Source organism: Juglans microcarpa x Juglans regia, chromosome 3D, assembly GCF_004785595.1.
Source record: "Juglans microcarpa x Juglans regia isolate MS1-56 chromosome 3D, Jm3101_v1.0, whole genome shotgun sequence".
Classification (NCBI taxonomy): domain Eukaryota; kingdom Viridiplantae; phylum Streptophyta; class Magnoliopsida; order Fagales; family Juglandaceae; genus Juglans; species Juglans microcarpa x Juglans regia.
In genome coordinates this window covers 2,918,103-2,933,285 of record NC_054598.1, presented here as the reverse complement: position 1 = coordinate 2,933,285, position 15,183 = coordinate 2,918,103, and the positions used below count along the sequence as shown (strand labels likewise).

At 35.2% G+C, this 15,183-nt stretch overlaps 2 protein-coding genes across 2 annotated transcripts; both read right to left on the bottom strand.

Annotated features, from left to right (window-relative positions):
* Positions 1-1,507: 1,507 nt before the first annotated feature.
* Positions 1,508-5,688, bottom strand: LOC121254182 (phospho-2-dehydro-3-deoxyheptonate aldolase 2, chloroplastic-like). Its single transcript, XM_041154139.1, has 6 exons — positions 5,647-5,688; positions 4,507-5,010; positions 3,915-4,192; positions 3,388-3,664; positions 2,907-3,152; positions 1,508-2,021 (listed from the first exon to the last, which is right to left on the bottom strand). Exons 1-6 carry the CDS (start codon positions 5,686-5,688, stop codon positions 1,755-1,757), a joined length of 1,614 nt encoding a protein of 537 aa, XP_041010073.1. The 3' UTR covers positions 1,508-1,754.
* A 698-nt stretch (positions 5,689-6,386) lies between these two features.
* LOC121255372 (ABC transporter G family member 1-like) lies at positions 6,387-11,928 on the bottom strand. The gene is made up of 8 exons (XM_041155663.1): positions 11,430-11,928; positions 9,726-9,805; positions 8,362-8,832; positions 8,178-8,264; positions 7,962-8,087; positions 7,632-7,826; positions 7,368-7,454; positions 6,387-7,208 (listed from the first exon to the last, which is right to left on the bottom strand). Exons 1-8 carry the CDS (start codon positions 11,803-11,805, stop codon positions 6,510-6,512), a joined length of 2,121 nt encoding a protein of 706 aa, XP_041011597.1. The 5' UTR covers positions 11,806-11,928; the 3' UTR covers positions 6,387-6,509.
* Between the last annotated feature and the right edge of the window lie 3,255 nt (positions 11,929-15,183).

The window sequence follows — 15,183 nt, the reverse complement described above, 5'->3', positions numbered from 1 at the left end:
AAGAAATGCGTTTTGTGTTTTGGCTTATTACAAATGTCCTTCCCAAATGATGAAAGGATCTCCTTTTATACCCCTCATACTATATCTCAATTTCCTTTTAATTTTTTTACCTTTGCATTTCCTTTATAGACTGTGAGATCGATTATTTGTGTGTTTACCTTGACACCTATGAGTGAATTAAGATCCAAACTTGTGGTGAAAGCTTTTCGAGCAATGTTTAAGTAATTACATTTTTGTATTTTGGACATTAACTCGTATCAAAAGCTACATTAAAGTTTTTCATTTATAAGATCATACGTACCTTTTGAAAAAAGAGATCTTTCAGTCACAAAAAGATTTATAAAAATAAATTCACAAATTAACGTGTCTTGATATAATACTGTTATGAATGTGTTTTACCGTCATCACCTCACGATTACCTGCAATCAAAGAATAAGATGGCTTGGTTATAAAAAGTATTAAATTGTAAAATTACTTTTATTATAAAATAGATATAATATATTATATGAAGTTATGTAATAGTAAATGTAATAAGGATGAAATACTTCATAAATTCAAATCCGCTATAGATACAAAGGGGAGTACGAGGAGCCCAGACCTCCCAAAACAAAATACTCAAAATGACTTAGAGCATTGGCAATGGTCTAGCCATTGCTAAGTTTAAAGTTTGGTTAAAATATTAACTTTTGACTATAATATCAACTTTTGACTAGGTGAATCCACATTAGACTAACCATTATAAAGTTAAAATAATAATATAATATAATATTTTTCATTTTTTTTTACAAGTACAATTTATATATTTATTAAATCTTCATGCTTTGTAGAAATAATGTGTCTACTCTATCAATTAGTATAAATAATGTGCATGCCATGCATATTTTACTATTTAAAGAGAGGGAAGTGATGAAATAATTAAATATTACTTTTCATTGTGAATAGTAGCTAGCCATATTTAGAGAAGACTTAAAATTTACTATTTATCAAGTCTTAAATTTTAGACTATTAGTTAATCTAATGTAAAAACTTTTTCTCACATCTAACTAAAATTTAGATTTACATTAATATTTGACTAGTCCATTACTAATGCTTTAACCAAATTCCAAATGCCCAGGCAATTCACCCCCGCTTCCCGATATTACTGGCAGGGATAACTAATAGGACTGATAAGTAGATGACACATGGAAAGTAAATAACAAACTTCAGAAGTAAAACGACTACAGGGAATTGAAATGCAAATGTCCCAGTGAATGAAACGCTGTGTTGCAATATAAATTCATATCGTTCATCTATAAACGACATCGTTACAATCGGGTTTATAACATCTTCGAATTCTGGCTGCACTCTCGACATAATTTGAGAGGTTCAAAAACAGGAAAGATATTGTTAACTTTGGAAAATCCGGCAAAACCTGAGAAAAGCAGATTGAAAAGTTCAACAATATCGGTATCACTCTTTCATAATTTGATCACCTTCCGTGGAAGAGAGGTTATTCAGAGCATTTAGCTTTAGATCCACATAACTGACGCAAGCCTTGCATTTTCGTCGATCATAAAAGCAGTAGTCCAAGTCCATATAATACATTACCATTACTGGTAGTTTCTTTAGTTCTCATTTTATTTATTTGCCCACAATTGAATCCCTTTCACACCGTCACTACAGAAATCACAGATACTTCACAAAACAACATCTAAGTTTATAAGAAGAAAACAAACACATCCTAAAGGTTATACCATTAAACACACAAAAGCCTACTAGAATCCAATTGAGGCCAGCGAATGCCTTGATCCAATTCTTCTCTTTCGTAGCCGCTCCGCAATAATAAAGGCAAGCTCTAGAGATTGCGAAGCATTCAGCCTTGGGTCACAATGGGTATGGTACCGCGAGCTGAGATCATTATATGTTACAGTTAGTGAGCCTCCCACGCATTCTGTCACATTCTGCCCCGTCATCTCCAAATGAACCCCGCCAGGGTAGCTTCCTTCTTGATCATGTACATCAAAGAATGCTCTCACCTCAGCCTACCAGCAACACGATAACATAATTGTTGTTATTATTTTTTATTTCCAAAGGAGTCTATAAATGTTTCGAAGTGAGTTTCTTCTACATCACAGAGGAAGAGAAAACCAAAATAGCAACTACAAAGGAGTGTTACAAGGTGAAGGCCCAAAAGAAGTCTCTATGAATTACAAAATAAAAATGAGGTTTCGAACTAAACTAGAAAGGTTCCCAACTTCTTGTTTCTTTATGGGTTTATTCTTTTATATGTCTACAACTAAATAAACTAAACTGTAAAGCAATTGACTAATATTTTATGTCAGAAGAACATGTCATCAATAAGGACACCTGTGAATGAGATATTGCTAGAAGAGTTCCGGTCATTTAGGGAGTCAAAGATTTCCAAATCAATCAACAGCTTCTTTTCAGAAACTATTTTGCATATGTTAAGTTCACAACCTTGAAAATTTTTTCTTTTAACAGTTCCATAGTATTGTACAAGTCAACATCTAACCTCTTCCAAAGTAAAGAAGTAGAGGAAAAGGAGTTTTCCTTCAAAGTATTCACCGCCTATGTTATTTTTGAATTAGTTCTACCAGACATTCTAACAAATGTCTTTATGCCACATGATGCGGAGTCCTCATATATCTGCAGTAAGCCTCATCAATAAGCAATTGTAGAAGTTCAGTGCCAACCAAATATGCCAGCAATAGAGGTAATCAAAATGGGCAATCACACTGGTTAAGGTGGCTGAAGATCATAACTATAAGTTGAATGACCTATGAGGAAGTTATATAGAAACTTGATTCTAAGCAGTTCTGCAAGATATTTGAATACCAACGGAAGTAAATCTAACCATCCAAATCCATGTGGCAGATAAAAGATTTAAATGAAGGCATAAACCATACCCTAATTGCATCGAAGGAGCGGGTTTTAAGTCCACAAGGAGCTTTAATGGTATTCCCATGCATGGGGTCACTGACCCAAGTGACAATTTGACCTGCTCTACGAACAGCTCTGATTAGATGAGGAAGCTTAACTCTCATGTTCTCAGCTCCCATTCTTACAATTATTGTTAATCTTCCTGGCTTGTTCTTGGGATTTAGAATATCTATGAGCCTAACAAGCTCATTCGGATCCATTTTGTCACTCACCTGCAGCACAAAGGAATCTTTTATTGGCTCTCAGATTTTTCACATCAGAGCAAAATTAAGTCATCATCCACGGAAGTAAATTCATTAACACTGGAATAAAATATGAGTACCAAATTTGCACGAGAAAAATGATTTTTTTGCTGGCTACGGCCACGGATCCATTTTTTTGCTGGCACGAGAAAATGGAGTTTCATTGAAATATAAAATATAAATAAAAGCAAAACATTATATATACCTTGATGCCAAGAGGATTGGCAACTCCACTCAAAAACTCAACATGCGCACCATCAAGTTGGCGGGTTCGTTCCCCCACCCAAAGCATGTGAGCAGAGCAGTCATAGTACAGCCCAGAAGTAGAATCCTCTCTTGTAAGTGCTTGCTCATAAGGCAGAAGTAAGCATTCATGAGATGTCCAGAAATCTGTTGTGGTCATGATTGGATGCTCAGCAGTCAGTCCAGCAGCACCCATGAATCCAAGGGCCTCGTCCACTCGGTGAGCCAGTTCCCGGTACCTGTTGGGGAAAGTGGCGGAAATGTTTCGGTGGATTTAAAGTCTAACTAAAATACATAGTAAAAGAAAAAATTGATACGATATATTTTGGTATAGAAATTTTTTATTTTAGTAAAATATTAATTACAACTGTCCTTGTAATATACCTATCGCCCTGCTCTTTAGAAATTTAGGTATGAAGCTTTAAACGAAGGGAAAAACAAAACGGAATTGGTGGTAAATTAAACTCAGTGAGTCATTAAGCAATATACCTATCTCCCTGCTCACTGTGCTCCATGAAATCTAGATTCCAGTGGGTGACTCTCTGCATAGCCGCGTACCCTCCAGTGGCAAACGCCCTTAAGAGGTTCAAAGTTGCGACGGATTGGCAATAGGCCCTAATCATCCTATCAGGGTCTGGATTTCTTGATTCTTTATCAAATGCATCGCCGTTGATGTTGTCACCTCTGTAACTTGGCAGCTTCACTCCATCCTTCTCTTCAAATGGATCCGATCGAGGCTTTGCAAACTGGCCCGCCATTCTCCCCACCTAAATAATTATACCCACAATGTTTCAAAATTATTCAATTTGTATGCGATCATTTCGTCTTTAAAATCATCATCAACTCAAATAACATCAATCAATTATCATAAATATATTCCGCCTTAATGTCGGCTTTCTGAATTTTCCATAATTTCATAAGAGCAAAGCTCTTCTTCGTTTTGAATTTGTCATCTCGGGTTCTAAATGATAGAATCTAAAATTATCCAGCCCTTCAAACCTCAAGTCCGAATTGGATCGCGGATAAAGAAAAAGAAAAAAGAAAAAAAACAGACTAATATAAATAAGCCGAAATGCAAGACCTTGATGACAGGCATTTGTCCTCCGAACATGAGAACGACGCCCATCTGGAGAATAACACGGAAGGTGTCACGAATGTTGTTGGCATTGAACTCCTTGAAGCTCTCAGCACAATCCCCACCCTGAAGCAGGAAAGCCTTGCCCATAGAGGCCTCGGCCAGGCGGTCCTCGAGGCTCCTGGCCTCACCGGCGAAGACGATGGGAGGGAAAGACTCGAGGGTGTTGAGGACGGATTCTAGCTCATTTTGATCAGGGTATTCAGGGAGCTGGAGGGCCTTCTTGGCTTTCCAGCTTTCCAGGCTCCATTTGGTTGGAATTGAGGGGGTTACAGCCGCGGCAGATGATTTGGAGGACTTGGAGGGGTCAGCGGCGTGGACGGCTAAGATGGGTTTGTGAGAAGTGGGCAGATAGTGGTGATGGTGGCGGAGAAGGGGTTTGGAGGAGAGGGAGAGACGGCGGTGAGAGCCATCGAGAGAGAGAGTCAACGGCGGAGTACGTGGAAATATCTAGAAGGGATATAACTGTGTCTAACGAAGATCCAATTCTTTTTTTTTTTTTTATAGGAAACGAAGATCCAATTCTAAAAATAGAGAAAATATATTTGTAATGGTTAACGCTTCGTTTGTTATTTAAAATTTATCTCAAATTATTATTATATATTTTTAAAATTTAATAAAAAATATAATAAATAATTTAATTTTTTAAAATTTTAAAATAATAATAATATTAAAAAATAATATTTTAATAATATTTAACATCTCAATTCAACGTCTAAATATAATCTAATTATCGAAAGCATAACAATTTTAAAAAAATACATAAAATATAAGATTTATATAATTTTTATATAATTGTAAAATGATTACTCAAAATAATAAATTACTAGTATAAATATATTTTTTTAAATTTAATTTTTAATAATTAATCCCATTTTTTTTCAGCGATATTTGTACGTAGCAGGAGTCAGGACTGTCAGCGACCTCAAGTTCCCACCGTCAGTGTTTACTGGATTAGATTAAGAATAATTATTTTAAAATAAAGATACTTTTTCGACGTTATTTGTTTCAAAATATTTTGAATATTATATAAAAAGTACACCTTTCTAACTTGTAATAATATATGAGTCTAATATAATTAATTACTATATTAGAGATAGCATATTTGTAATTAATAATTCTATTCATCCTCTTCAAACAACATATCTATTTTTATTTTTAAATATGTGATGTAGCCGTAGGGGTGATAAATAGAAGAACTAAATCAATTTAAAATAAATTAAACAAAATTAAACCAGCAGTAGTATTGTGCGATGTAGGCAGCTGGATAAAAAGATTCATTTGTACTATGTTATATACTCGTGTAACTCAATGTTAGTTATAGCCAGAATTTAGATAAGTCCATATATATATATATATATAGGAAAATTTTACACCATTTTAATTCAAATTTAGCTGCTTGATCCTTAACAGTAAACCAAGATAAAAAAAATTAAAAAAAAAAAAAAAAAAAAAAAGATGGATTTTTTATGCTGCTTCCGATTTACGCCAATGTAGAACCTTGCTAGCTAGCAAGCTAGGCTGGCTAATTAAATCATTTACTTTTGATGCATTCGATTAAAAAAAATAAAAAAACTCGTACACGCATGCATATATTATAAATATGAGTTTTGAGGTATACAAGTAAGTTTGCATACCAATTTACGTACTAATACTGTTATCTTTATATTTTAAATTTAAATTAATATTATTTTTAATAAAATCTATTTTCTAACCAATCATATTGAATGAATGTGCGTATTAATACGCAGAATTGTTTACAACTAAATTTTTCCTATAAATATATAGTAAATAACTTTTCAGGTAGTACTGATCATCTACGGCGCGCAACCTGTAGTGTAGCATTATTATCAAACACAGGTTCAATCTCATAATTTGTTTTCGCAAGGATAAGCTGCTTGATTTTCAGTACATGACATTTAAACCTAATCTACTAGTAAAGCTTCTCTTCATTCATGCAAGGGTGTAGAAGAAGGATTCACGGTAACCAGTACTGCAGCTTGTTTGGAAGACCTAGACTTGAGAGCCTTGATCAGGGGCTTGAACTTTTCAGTACCCTTGATGATGACCAGAAACAAGAGTCGATAGCAAGCTATCATTCCTAGCAAAACAGCAAGATCACCCCACTTGGAGTAACCCATTTCAGCTTGCCATGTATCTCTCAAGATTTCATCCCCAGTGATGATCATGGGTACTGGCCGGCCTCCTGCATCTAATTTCTGGTTATTCTGAAACACTGCTCCTTCAAACTCATTCTTGAACATTCCTTGGTAGGCATACTTATGGAAAGCCATTTCATGTAATGGGTATTTCCACACGGGTTTAGGAAGATCATTTGGCAGTCTGAAGAATCCCCCAACTAAAATCATTAGCCCTTGAATTCCAGCACCAGTTATTATACCCATGAGATAATTGGGCACAATGCTTGCCACAAGCATCATTAGGCTCTCCACCAACATCATGCAAGCAAACAGAACCGAAACAAAGTAAACAAAGTATTCTTGTCCTCTGCGTAGTCCTGGTAGGTAATAAGCTATTGCTCCAGGAATTATTGAAACCAGTAACAAGTAGGGCACGGCAGAGAGTGTGTTGCTAATGACAAATGCACCAGCACCGTAATGCCCATTTAATCTTTCTCGCTCAAATATCTGGATGATCATGGTGGAATGAGAATTTAGTAATTAATACTGATGATATTCCAGCTAGCTAGCTAGGTGTATTCTTGGCCGGAGTATGCTATCCTTGGGATTAACTGACAAAAAAGTTCCAAAAGAAAAAAAAAAAAAAAAAAAAGTCGAAGTACGTACCTTCATGTCCTCCACAAATGAAGGAAAACCACCGATGGCCATGAACGTTAGGAATGAAGCTATAAATGTGAGCAGTGAACCTCTAGCCTGAAACAAATCAAAAGCCCAATGTTCAATTTAAATACTCATGTCACGTAATTTGCAAGAATAACGGAATCAAATTATGCTAGTATCAGCCTCTCTCTCTCTCTCTCTCTCTCTCTCTCTCTCTCTCTCACACACACACACACACTCACACACACACACACGCACACACGCACGCACCTGAATTGAAGCATAAGAATTCCCAATGTTGAAATACACAGTACCAAGGCCAATAGCCAATGCGATATAAATTGCCAGGCGCAACCAGTAGTAGCCTAGATCACGATACATATTCACAAAAGATCTTCTTGTTAGAACAAGACACTGAGTAAGGAAGCTCGCATGGCTTCTCTTCGTCTCCAACTCTCCGTAGGCCTGAAAAACAAGTTAAAAATGCCGTTCATCTATTTTCTATTTTGGGCTCAAATGCCATTCATCGATTGGTATAGCCAGCATGCATGTTTGTCATGTGAACAACGTAATTATTCAATATGTTAGATGCGCGCTCACCTGTTTGCATATTTCAGCTACCTGCTTTGGTACTTGTTGGTACCTTTCTGATGATTTATACGACTTTATAAGTAACTGAATTACTTCCTCTGTGGATAGCGCTCCAGCTAAACCCTCTTCAAAGTCCTTTGATAATCAAAATACACTATATTAAATAACAGAAGAGAGAGGTTATATACTGCTAGGACTGGAGAACTTGTAGGAAAAATGGCTTACCTTTTCGAAATCCTTGTTTATGGTTTTTAGGAAGTGATCAGATGGATTTTGGAGGGTCGGGCAAGGGAAACCACTCAAAGAGAAAAACTACGTACATTGGATTGAAGAAAGAGTACTAGTTAGTTACTAATTTACTCCTACTCTAATATGCTTAAAAAATATAGAAAAAGTTCCATTCATTTACCTCATTTGCTGTTGAAGCAGGACCAAAGTATACAGCTCTACCTGAAGACAGGAGACAAAGATTGTGAAAGAGCTGAAAGACTTCGCTGCTAGGCTGATGAATAGATGCAATAATGGTCCTTCCAATCCCATCTCTTTGACCTAGGCGTGCAATCCTGCTCATGACATAGTATGAAGCTGCACTATCAAGCCCACTTGTTGGTTCGTCTAGGAAGAGAAGCTTGGGGCGGGTTAGGATCTCTATGCAAATGCTTACTCTCCTCTTTTGTCCACCACTAATGCCTTTGACTCCCCAACCTCCAATTCTTGTATTAATGGCGTCTTGCAAACCCATCTCTCTTATTGTCATGTCTGCTCTCTCCTTCTTCTCTGATTTTGACATCGAGTCCGGTAATTGGAGCTGGGCTGAGTAGTACACTGCTTCTCTAACCGTCAAAGTCATCATTAAAGTATCATCTTGTGTTACATATGCCTAGGCTCGACAGAATGTAAATGGGAAATCTGTCAGAATTAATAGAATAACATCTTTTGTTATCTTCAATATATATTATGTTTTACACCAATTATCAACTACTTCAAATCTCAAATTTATAGTACTAATCACTCTGATAAACTTGTGTCAATTAAATTAGAAAACCCGCGGACAAGATCCAATCATTTTTATTTTTATTTTTTGCCAAATAAATTTTCTGTTTGTAAATTGAAACTTGACAAAATTTTGAAAAATAGAAATAATAGTTGCAGTCGTGAGTGTACAAGCGTCGCGCAATCACTTTAAAAAAAATGAATAAATACAGAATCTATATGAAAAGAAAATTAATTTTTTAATAAAAGACCCTACTCTTTTTCAAAATAACTGCATGACTCTTATATACTCCACGACTGTACGTAGCATTACTTCTTAAGAAAACAAAGAAGATGCATGGAAGGGTATTGGAGGGTTGCGTTTTGGACACGTGGCATTTTAAGTTGGGTAGAGTCTTGGACTAATGCTTTTTGACCCAATAAATAGTTGGGTCGAGTTCAAATGACTGAAACACCCACAAAGTAGTTGGATCCGAGGTATTGAAGGTTAGGTATAGTCTTTCTGACCCAAGTAAATAGTTGGGTCGAGTTCAAACACAGATGGATGGTTTTCCTTTTGGGGGTCCAAATGACTTTTACCGTTTACTTGGACCGAAACACCCACCAAGTAATCAGTCCAAGCTAGCTTATCATGACCCGGTCCCCCATTACATACGTCGTCTTACGTCTTTCCACTGTTTAAAGGGCGAAAAACATATTTGTATGGACCTGGCCTATCGCACAAAAACATTGATTGACTGACTTCGACTTGATAAATATATATCTATCGACTTTGCGTACCGATGTTCCATAAGCGAGGGTCTGCTTACGACCGTTGACCAGAATCTCTCCCGTTTGCCTCGTGTTTGAACTCAACCTCCCTGCAATATCAGTTATCGAACAAGTTGGAGTTTTGCAGGTAAAGGTACTACGCACATGAGTCATACACGGTAACAGTATATATCAAATTATAATAATTCTTCTCATCAATTACTATTCATTATCTTACATCGCACATCTGACATTTTATTAAAAAAAAAAAAACTGACAGATGTAGAAGATGTAGAGTGCAGGGATGACCGAGCCTGATAAAACAAAACCCATCAAATTATAATTTCCAATTGCGATCAAGTCAAATGGAGGACTAATAAAAGAGACCAAAAAAGTCTTTTAGCAAATCTTGGAAGGAAATAAATGGCATATATTGTCAAAGATGAACGTAATCTCAAGTATACTTTTCTTTTTTTTATATATATCTGAAAATGATTTTTATTTTAGTCAATCGTATTAGGTTTCCGATCAGTGAACATGAGATCGGTGGAGATCACTGGAGTACGCACCGAGTAATGAATTAATATATATATTATTGAAATGAAAGAATAAATTATTATAGATAAGAATGTCAAACAGTGTACTGTTTTTGTCGTTCATTCAGCTCGGTCTCCATCACGGCCTCATGGCATATACAGACGAGCACAAGCAATAGCAAACAATGTTTGCCAGCAGCTATATATGGTGGCTCAGGCACTGGAGTACGTGCGTACCGCAGCGTTTTGGTCAACAATGGATAGATACAGATGGATCGATCAAATCAGATCATGATCATGACTCGCGGCAGCATGCAATATCTGACTAATTAACATGATTTGGTGCGTTGCTTGAGTCTCAAATTTTGATCATTATATGCCTTTGGAGATGATGAGTCCTACTTTAGATTCTCTCGATGGGCAGCATGCTAGCACTGAATTCCTTCGGGATTAAATAAACCAAAATCTTGGATATTGCACAGTCCACTAGCTAGGACCGACGACCTTATTGCGCATATATGATCCCATTCATTGAATATGATGCATACTAAGGTTAAAAGGAAAAAGAATATGTATAACAGTATACGAATTAAGAAAAAAAGGGAAAACAACAAGAATCCTGCAAATGGCAAACAGATAGAGGCTGATATCATACACTCCAAAGTTTTTGTGTGTGTGCTGTGTGCTCATGAGTCATGTATTCTTAATTATTTGGCATTCAAGAATGAAGTACCCTAGCTATACAAGCTAATCAACATCTTAATTAATTCATCTATACCTAGCTTATACACGAAAATTCATAGACTTACATTTTTTTTTTAAATACGTACGTAGTACGGTTGAATCTATATAATAATTTTTTTATATACAAATTTTGAACAGCTTTAGCTAATTCATTCAAGAAATAAAAAAGAACAATTGAAAAATAAATAAATTAGGGAAAATATGAAAATAGAATTGATTAGAAATTAGATTTTTCCACCACCCTGTCCTTTTTTCATGATAAGCGACTTCCTCCAACTTCTAGTTTTCATTAACTAATTTTCGAAGACGACAAGGAAAAAGGAGGATAATTACGTATGATCCGAAAGAAAGCAAGAGTCGAGGCAATTTTAAGCATCCAATTTAGCAGAGATCTAAATATAGACTTATGTTTTCTTATATATTATTACAGCTAAGAATTAATTAATGTCCTTACCCGCTAATGCATCAAGAAGTGTAGACTTGCCACAACCGGAAGGACCCATTATGGCCAGAAGCTCCCCAGGTCGGGCATAACCAGTCAGACTCTGAAGGATCGGTTTTGTGCCACTTTTTCCATTGGAAACAGTTACGCATAGATCCTTCCATGTCAAGAAAACACCATCCAGATGATCATCTGCAGGCTCATGATGATCAATATCTCGAGTCCGAATTAGCTGCTTCATGTTAAGATCAGCATCTTCTTCTTGATCATGACTTTTGTTTTGCACTACGACATTGATCATGGCAGGACTTTCCATTTCGAATGCAGTCTCGATTTCTGGGTTTGTACTGTTGGGTTGGAGAGTTGAACGAGGTGGAAGAGAGGCCATGAGATCAGAGAGTTTTAGCTTAATTTAATGGAGTTAATATTCACGATCAAGGGAAAACTTGCATATAAAGGCATCACGGCCATCTACTGCTTCGCCAGGACCCATGATCAGATAGTGGAAGACAAGATATTGATGGATTTTAACGTGTACAATACAAGTATTGACCGCGGCCTGGTTTGAATCTAAGACTCAAATTCAACTTATCTCATCTCATCATTACAATTTTTTTAAATTTCCAAACAAAATATAATAAATAATTCAACTTTTATTCTACTATTTATAAATTATCTCAACTCACCTCTAAATTCAAATCACTACTTATTCTTATCCCATTTTGTCCAGTGGTAGGAAGCTTCCTAAAGTCATCATGATGTCACTAAGTTTACATCATTTATTCCATTTCCGTACGTGTATATTACTTTACCTTTTTAATTATTAATTATTAGAATATATATATATATATATATATATATATATAAATGGAACATGAAAATAATCCTTTACTTTTTTTTCTTGTTAAGTAGAGAATAATTAAGAATGGAACATATAATATATATTACTTGCGATCCAAAAAAATCACAAAATTGTTGGCTGCAATATTTGGTATAATAAGACCCATGGCAACACGATCTTGCATCTTTTTTACCGCATAATTAAGGGAACAAACTAATTTCTGTTTTCGATCCTGCGTGCAAATGGGTTAATTTAATTAGTATACTCATGCAGTTTCAACTTTTGATCATTATATAATCTTGATCTTATTACAAGAAAAATGAACATTTGTGACAGATTAATTGTAATAAAAATGACTATTTGTAATAAAAAATATACTCATTTTAATAAAAAATAATTTTTTTTACAGAAATAATTCACCACAAATAAGCAGTACTTGCTTGTAGTGTCTCTTTAGACCCATGAATTATCAAATCTTCTTTATTTGTTTGCTCTTCCTTTTTTAAGTGGTCGCATTTTCAAAAGGTTATACTATTTTATATATATATATATATATAATTAAGTACTTAATTTAAATTTTGCATGCGTGGTAAATTAATTTTATCCTTAATTTCGTAAGTCGTGTATAATTCACTTAATTCCCCCGATCAATTACAAGGGTTTTTATCTGGTCGATCTTAATTCGTCTTAGTAATTGAATTTCTTATAAGCTAGGGTGGTGAGAATGATATCATACATTCATACCCTACATATATAGAAGTAATTAGAGAAACAAAGACCAATTAAGTCGTGATGCATGCCAACAAAGACTTGGAAGAAGATATTACGCAAGGTACTGCTTTTTTCCGTGGTGACCCACTCATCAGGACCGCATTTCTTCTACCCGCCGTAGAAAGATTTTTTCTTAATAATTAAGAATATATAACTTTGGGACCAAGCTGGGTATTATATATAATATTCATGTATCTAGAAGCGCATATATATATATATATATATATATATATATATATATATATTATTCGTCATCGTCAACTATTCTTTCAATTTCTTCCTTTTCACACCTACCTTACATATAAATTACGAAAGAACCACGATCGAGATATTTAATCAATGAATTATGAATTACCACTTAACTTTATATATATGCCTCTCCAATCGTTTTGGGATATCGTTGAATTTTGTTACAAGGAAAAAACCCACCAAAGTTTAAACGACAATATTGATATATATATATATATATATATATATATAAATATATATATGTAGTGTACTTTGTCATCATGAGTTGATGAAGACCTCCGAGCACTGCTTGCAAGCATCTCATTTCTACCCTAATTATTAATTGTTATTTGGAATGCTAAGTATTGATGCACCGGCCTTCAACAAAATGGCAGGCGCTAATAATTATTAACGAAAACGAAAAAAAAAAAAAAAAACAAAAAACTGATTTTGATACAAAAATCTACTGTTGTACTACAAGAAAAATGAACATTTATAAGAGATTATTTGTGACGATGATGATTATTTACCATGAAAACAAACTCTTCTTAACAAGAAAAAATCATTTTCACAAAAAATAGTTAGTCACAAATAAACGGTTTTTTTATTGGTGTCTACATGGTCATTATCCTGTAAGAGAGGGTGATATTTCCTTCTGGTTTGATAATTGGGAGGAGGGGGGCCCTCTGCATGGTCATTATAACCCTTTACTTAAGATTAAAGAGTGTCACATTGAAAATGGGTGAAATATTCCTCTTTTGAAACGCCCAGTGGGTCATCAAAAAGCTTCTGATCTGATTAATTTATTGGCTAGTCGTAAGGGAGGGCATGACGTGTTAGTTTGGTTGAAGGATTCTCATAGTAAGTTTACTACAAAAAGTGTTTGGAATTGCGTTCGAGCACTACCTTTTACCTTGGGCTTAGTGGATTTGGCATAATAACCTTCTTAAGAAAATTTCTATTATGATGTGAAAGACTTCCAATAACTGTTTGAGTGTTAATGATAAGATTAAAATGGTTGATATTCCCATTGTCTCTAAATGTAATTATTGTGCTACAGGTTACATTGAAGACCTTAACCATATTCTTTGTACTGGTGACTTTGCTTGTCAAATTTGGTGTCTGGTTGTGACTCAGTTAGGGGTGCATATGGGTATCTTCACATTTGGCAGGAGCAAATAAATTTTTTGTTTCGTCTTGCTAGTAAGTCTTCTCAATTACGGACTGTTTTTTGTCTCCTCTCGTCGATAATTTCTTGGAAACTTTGGCAGAGGTGTTGCAAAGCTAGATTTAAAGATAAGATTGAAATGGTTGAGTCTATTTGGCATACTATAAAATTATGGTTTCGCCAGATTATGCAAATGATCATGAAAGTGTTGAGGTTACCTAATCAGGATGTGGCTATTTTAAATCAGTTAGAGATCTCGGTTTTACTTCCTATTCCTAAGAAGGTTCGTGTGGTGAGATAGCATAAGCCTCAACAGGGTTGGGTTAAACTTAATACGGATGTAGGTAGTTTTGGTAATCCTAGGTCGTCAGGAGAAAGGGTGTTACTCGGGATGAGAATGGTAATTTGTGTGCGGCTTATTCTGTCTTCTTAGGTCAGGGCTCTAATAACTTTGCTGAAATGCAGAGTTTATTGGAAGAGGTTCGGATGTGCTATCAACTCGACTTTCATAGGGTAGAAATTAAGATTGACTCCCAAATTCTTGTGGATTGGATCACTAGGGGTAATTGTAATATTTGGTATTTAGAGGATTTTTGGGATAAGCTACTTGTCTACCTTGAGTCTATGGAGTACTGTGTGAAACATATTTTTCGAGAAGGAAATGCGGTGGCTGATTCTCTTGCCAAGAGTGGAGCTGCGGGTTTAGATATGGATTGGACATGTGATAGAGATAGACTGCCAAGCAATTTAAGAGGCCT

Bases quoted from the DNA above. Each gene is read 5' to 3' on its own strand.
- LOC121255372 (XM_041155663.1), bottom strand. From the start codon at position 11,805: ATGGCCTCTCTTCCACCTCGTTCAACTCTCCAACCCAACAGTACAAAC. The intron at 9,806-11,429 runs GTAAGGACATTA...CTGATATTGCAG, and splicing joins ACTTCTTGATGCATTAGCGG to GGAGGTTGAGTTCAAACACG. The intron at 8,265-8,361 runs GTAAATGAATGG...CAATGTACGTAG, and splicing joins CTGCTTCAACAGCAAATGAG to TTTTTCTCTTTGAGTGGTTT.
- LOC121254182 (XM_041154139.1), bottom strand. From the start codon at position 5,688: ATGAATAGAATTATTAATTACAAATATGCTATCTCTAATATA. The intron at 4,193-4,506 runs GTCTTGCATTTC...ATAATTATTTAG, and splicing joins GACAAATGCCTGTCATCAAG to GTGGGGAGAATGGCGGGCCA. The intron at 3,665-3,914 runs GTATATTGCTTA...TTTCCCCAACAG, and splicing joins CACAGTGAGCAGGGAGATAG to GTACCGGGAACTGGCTCACC.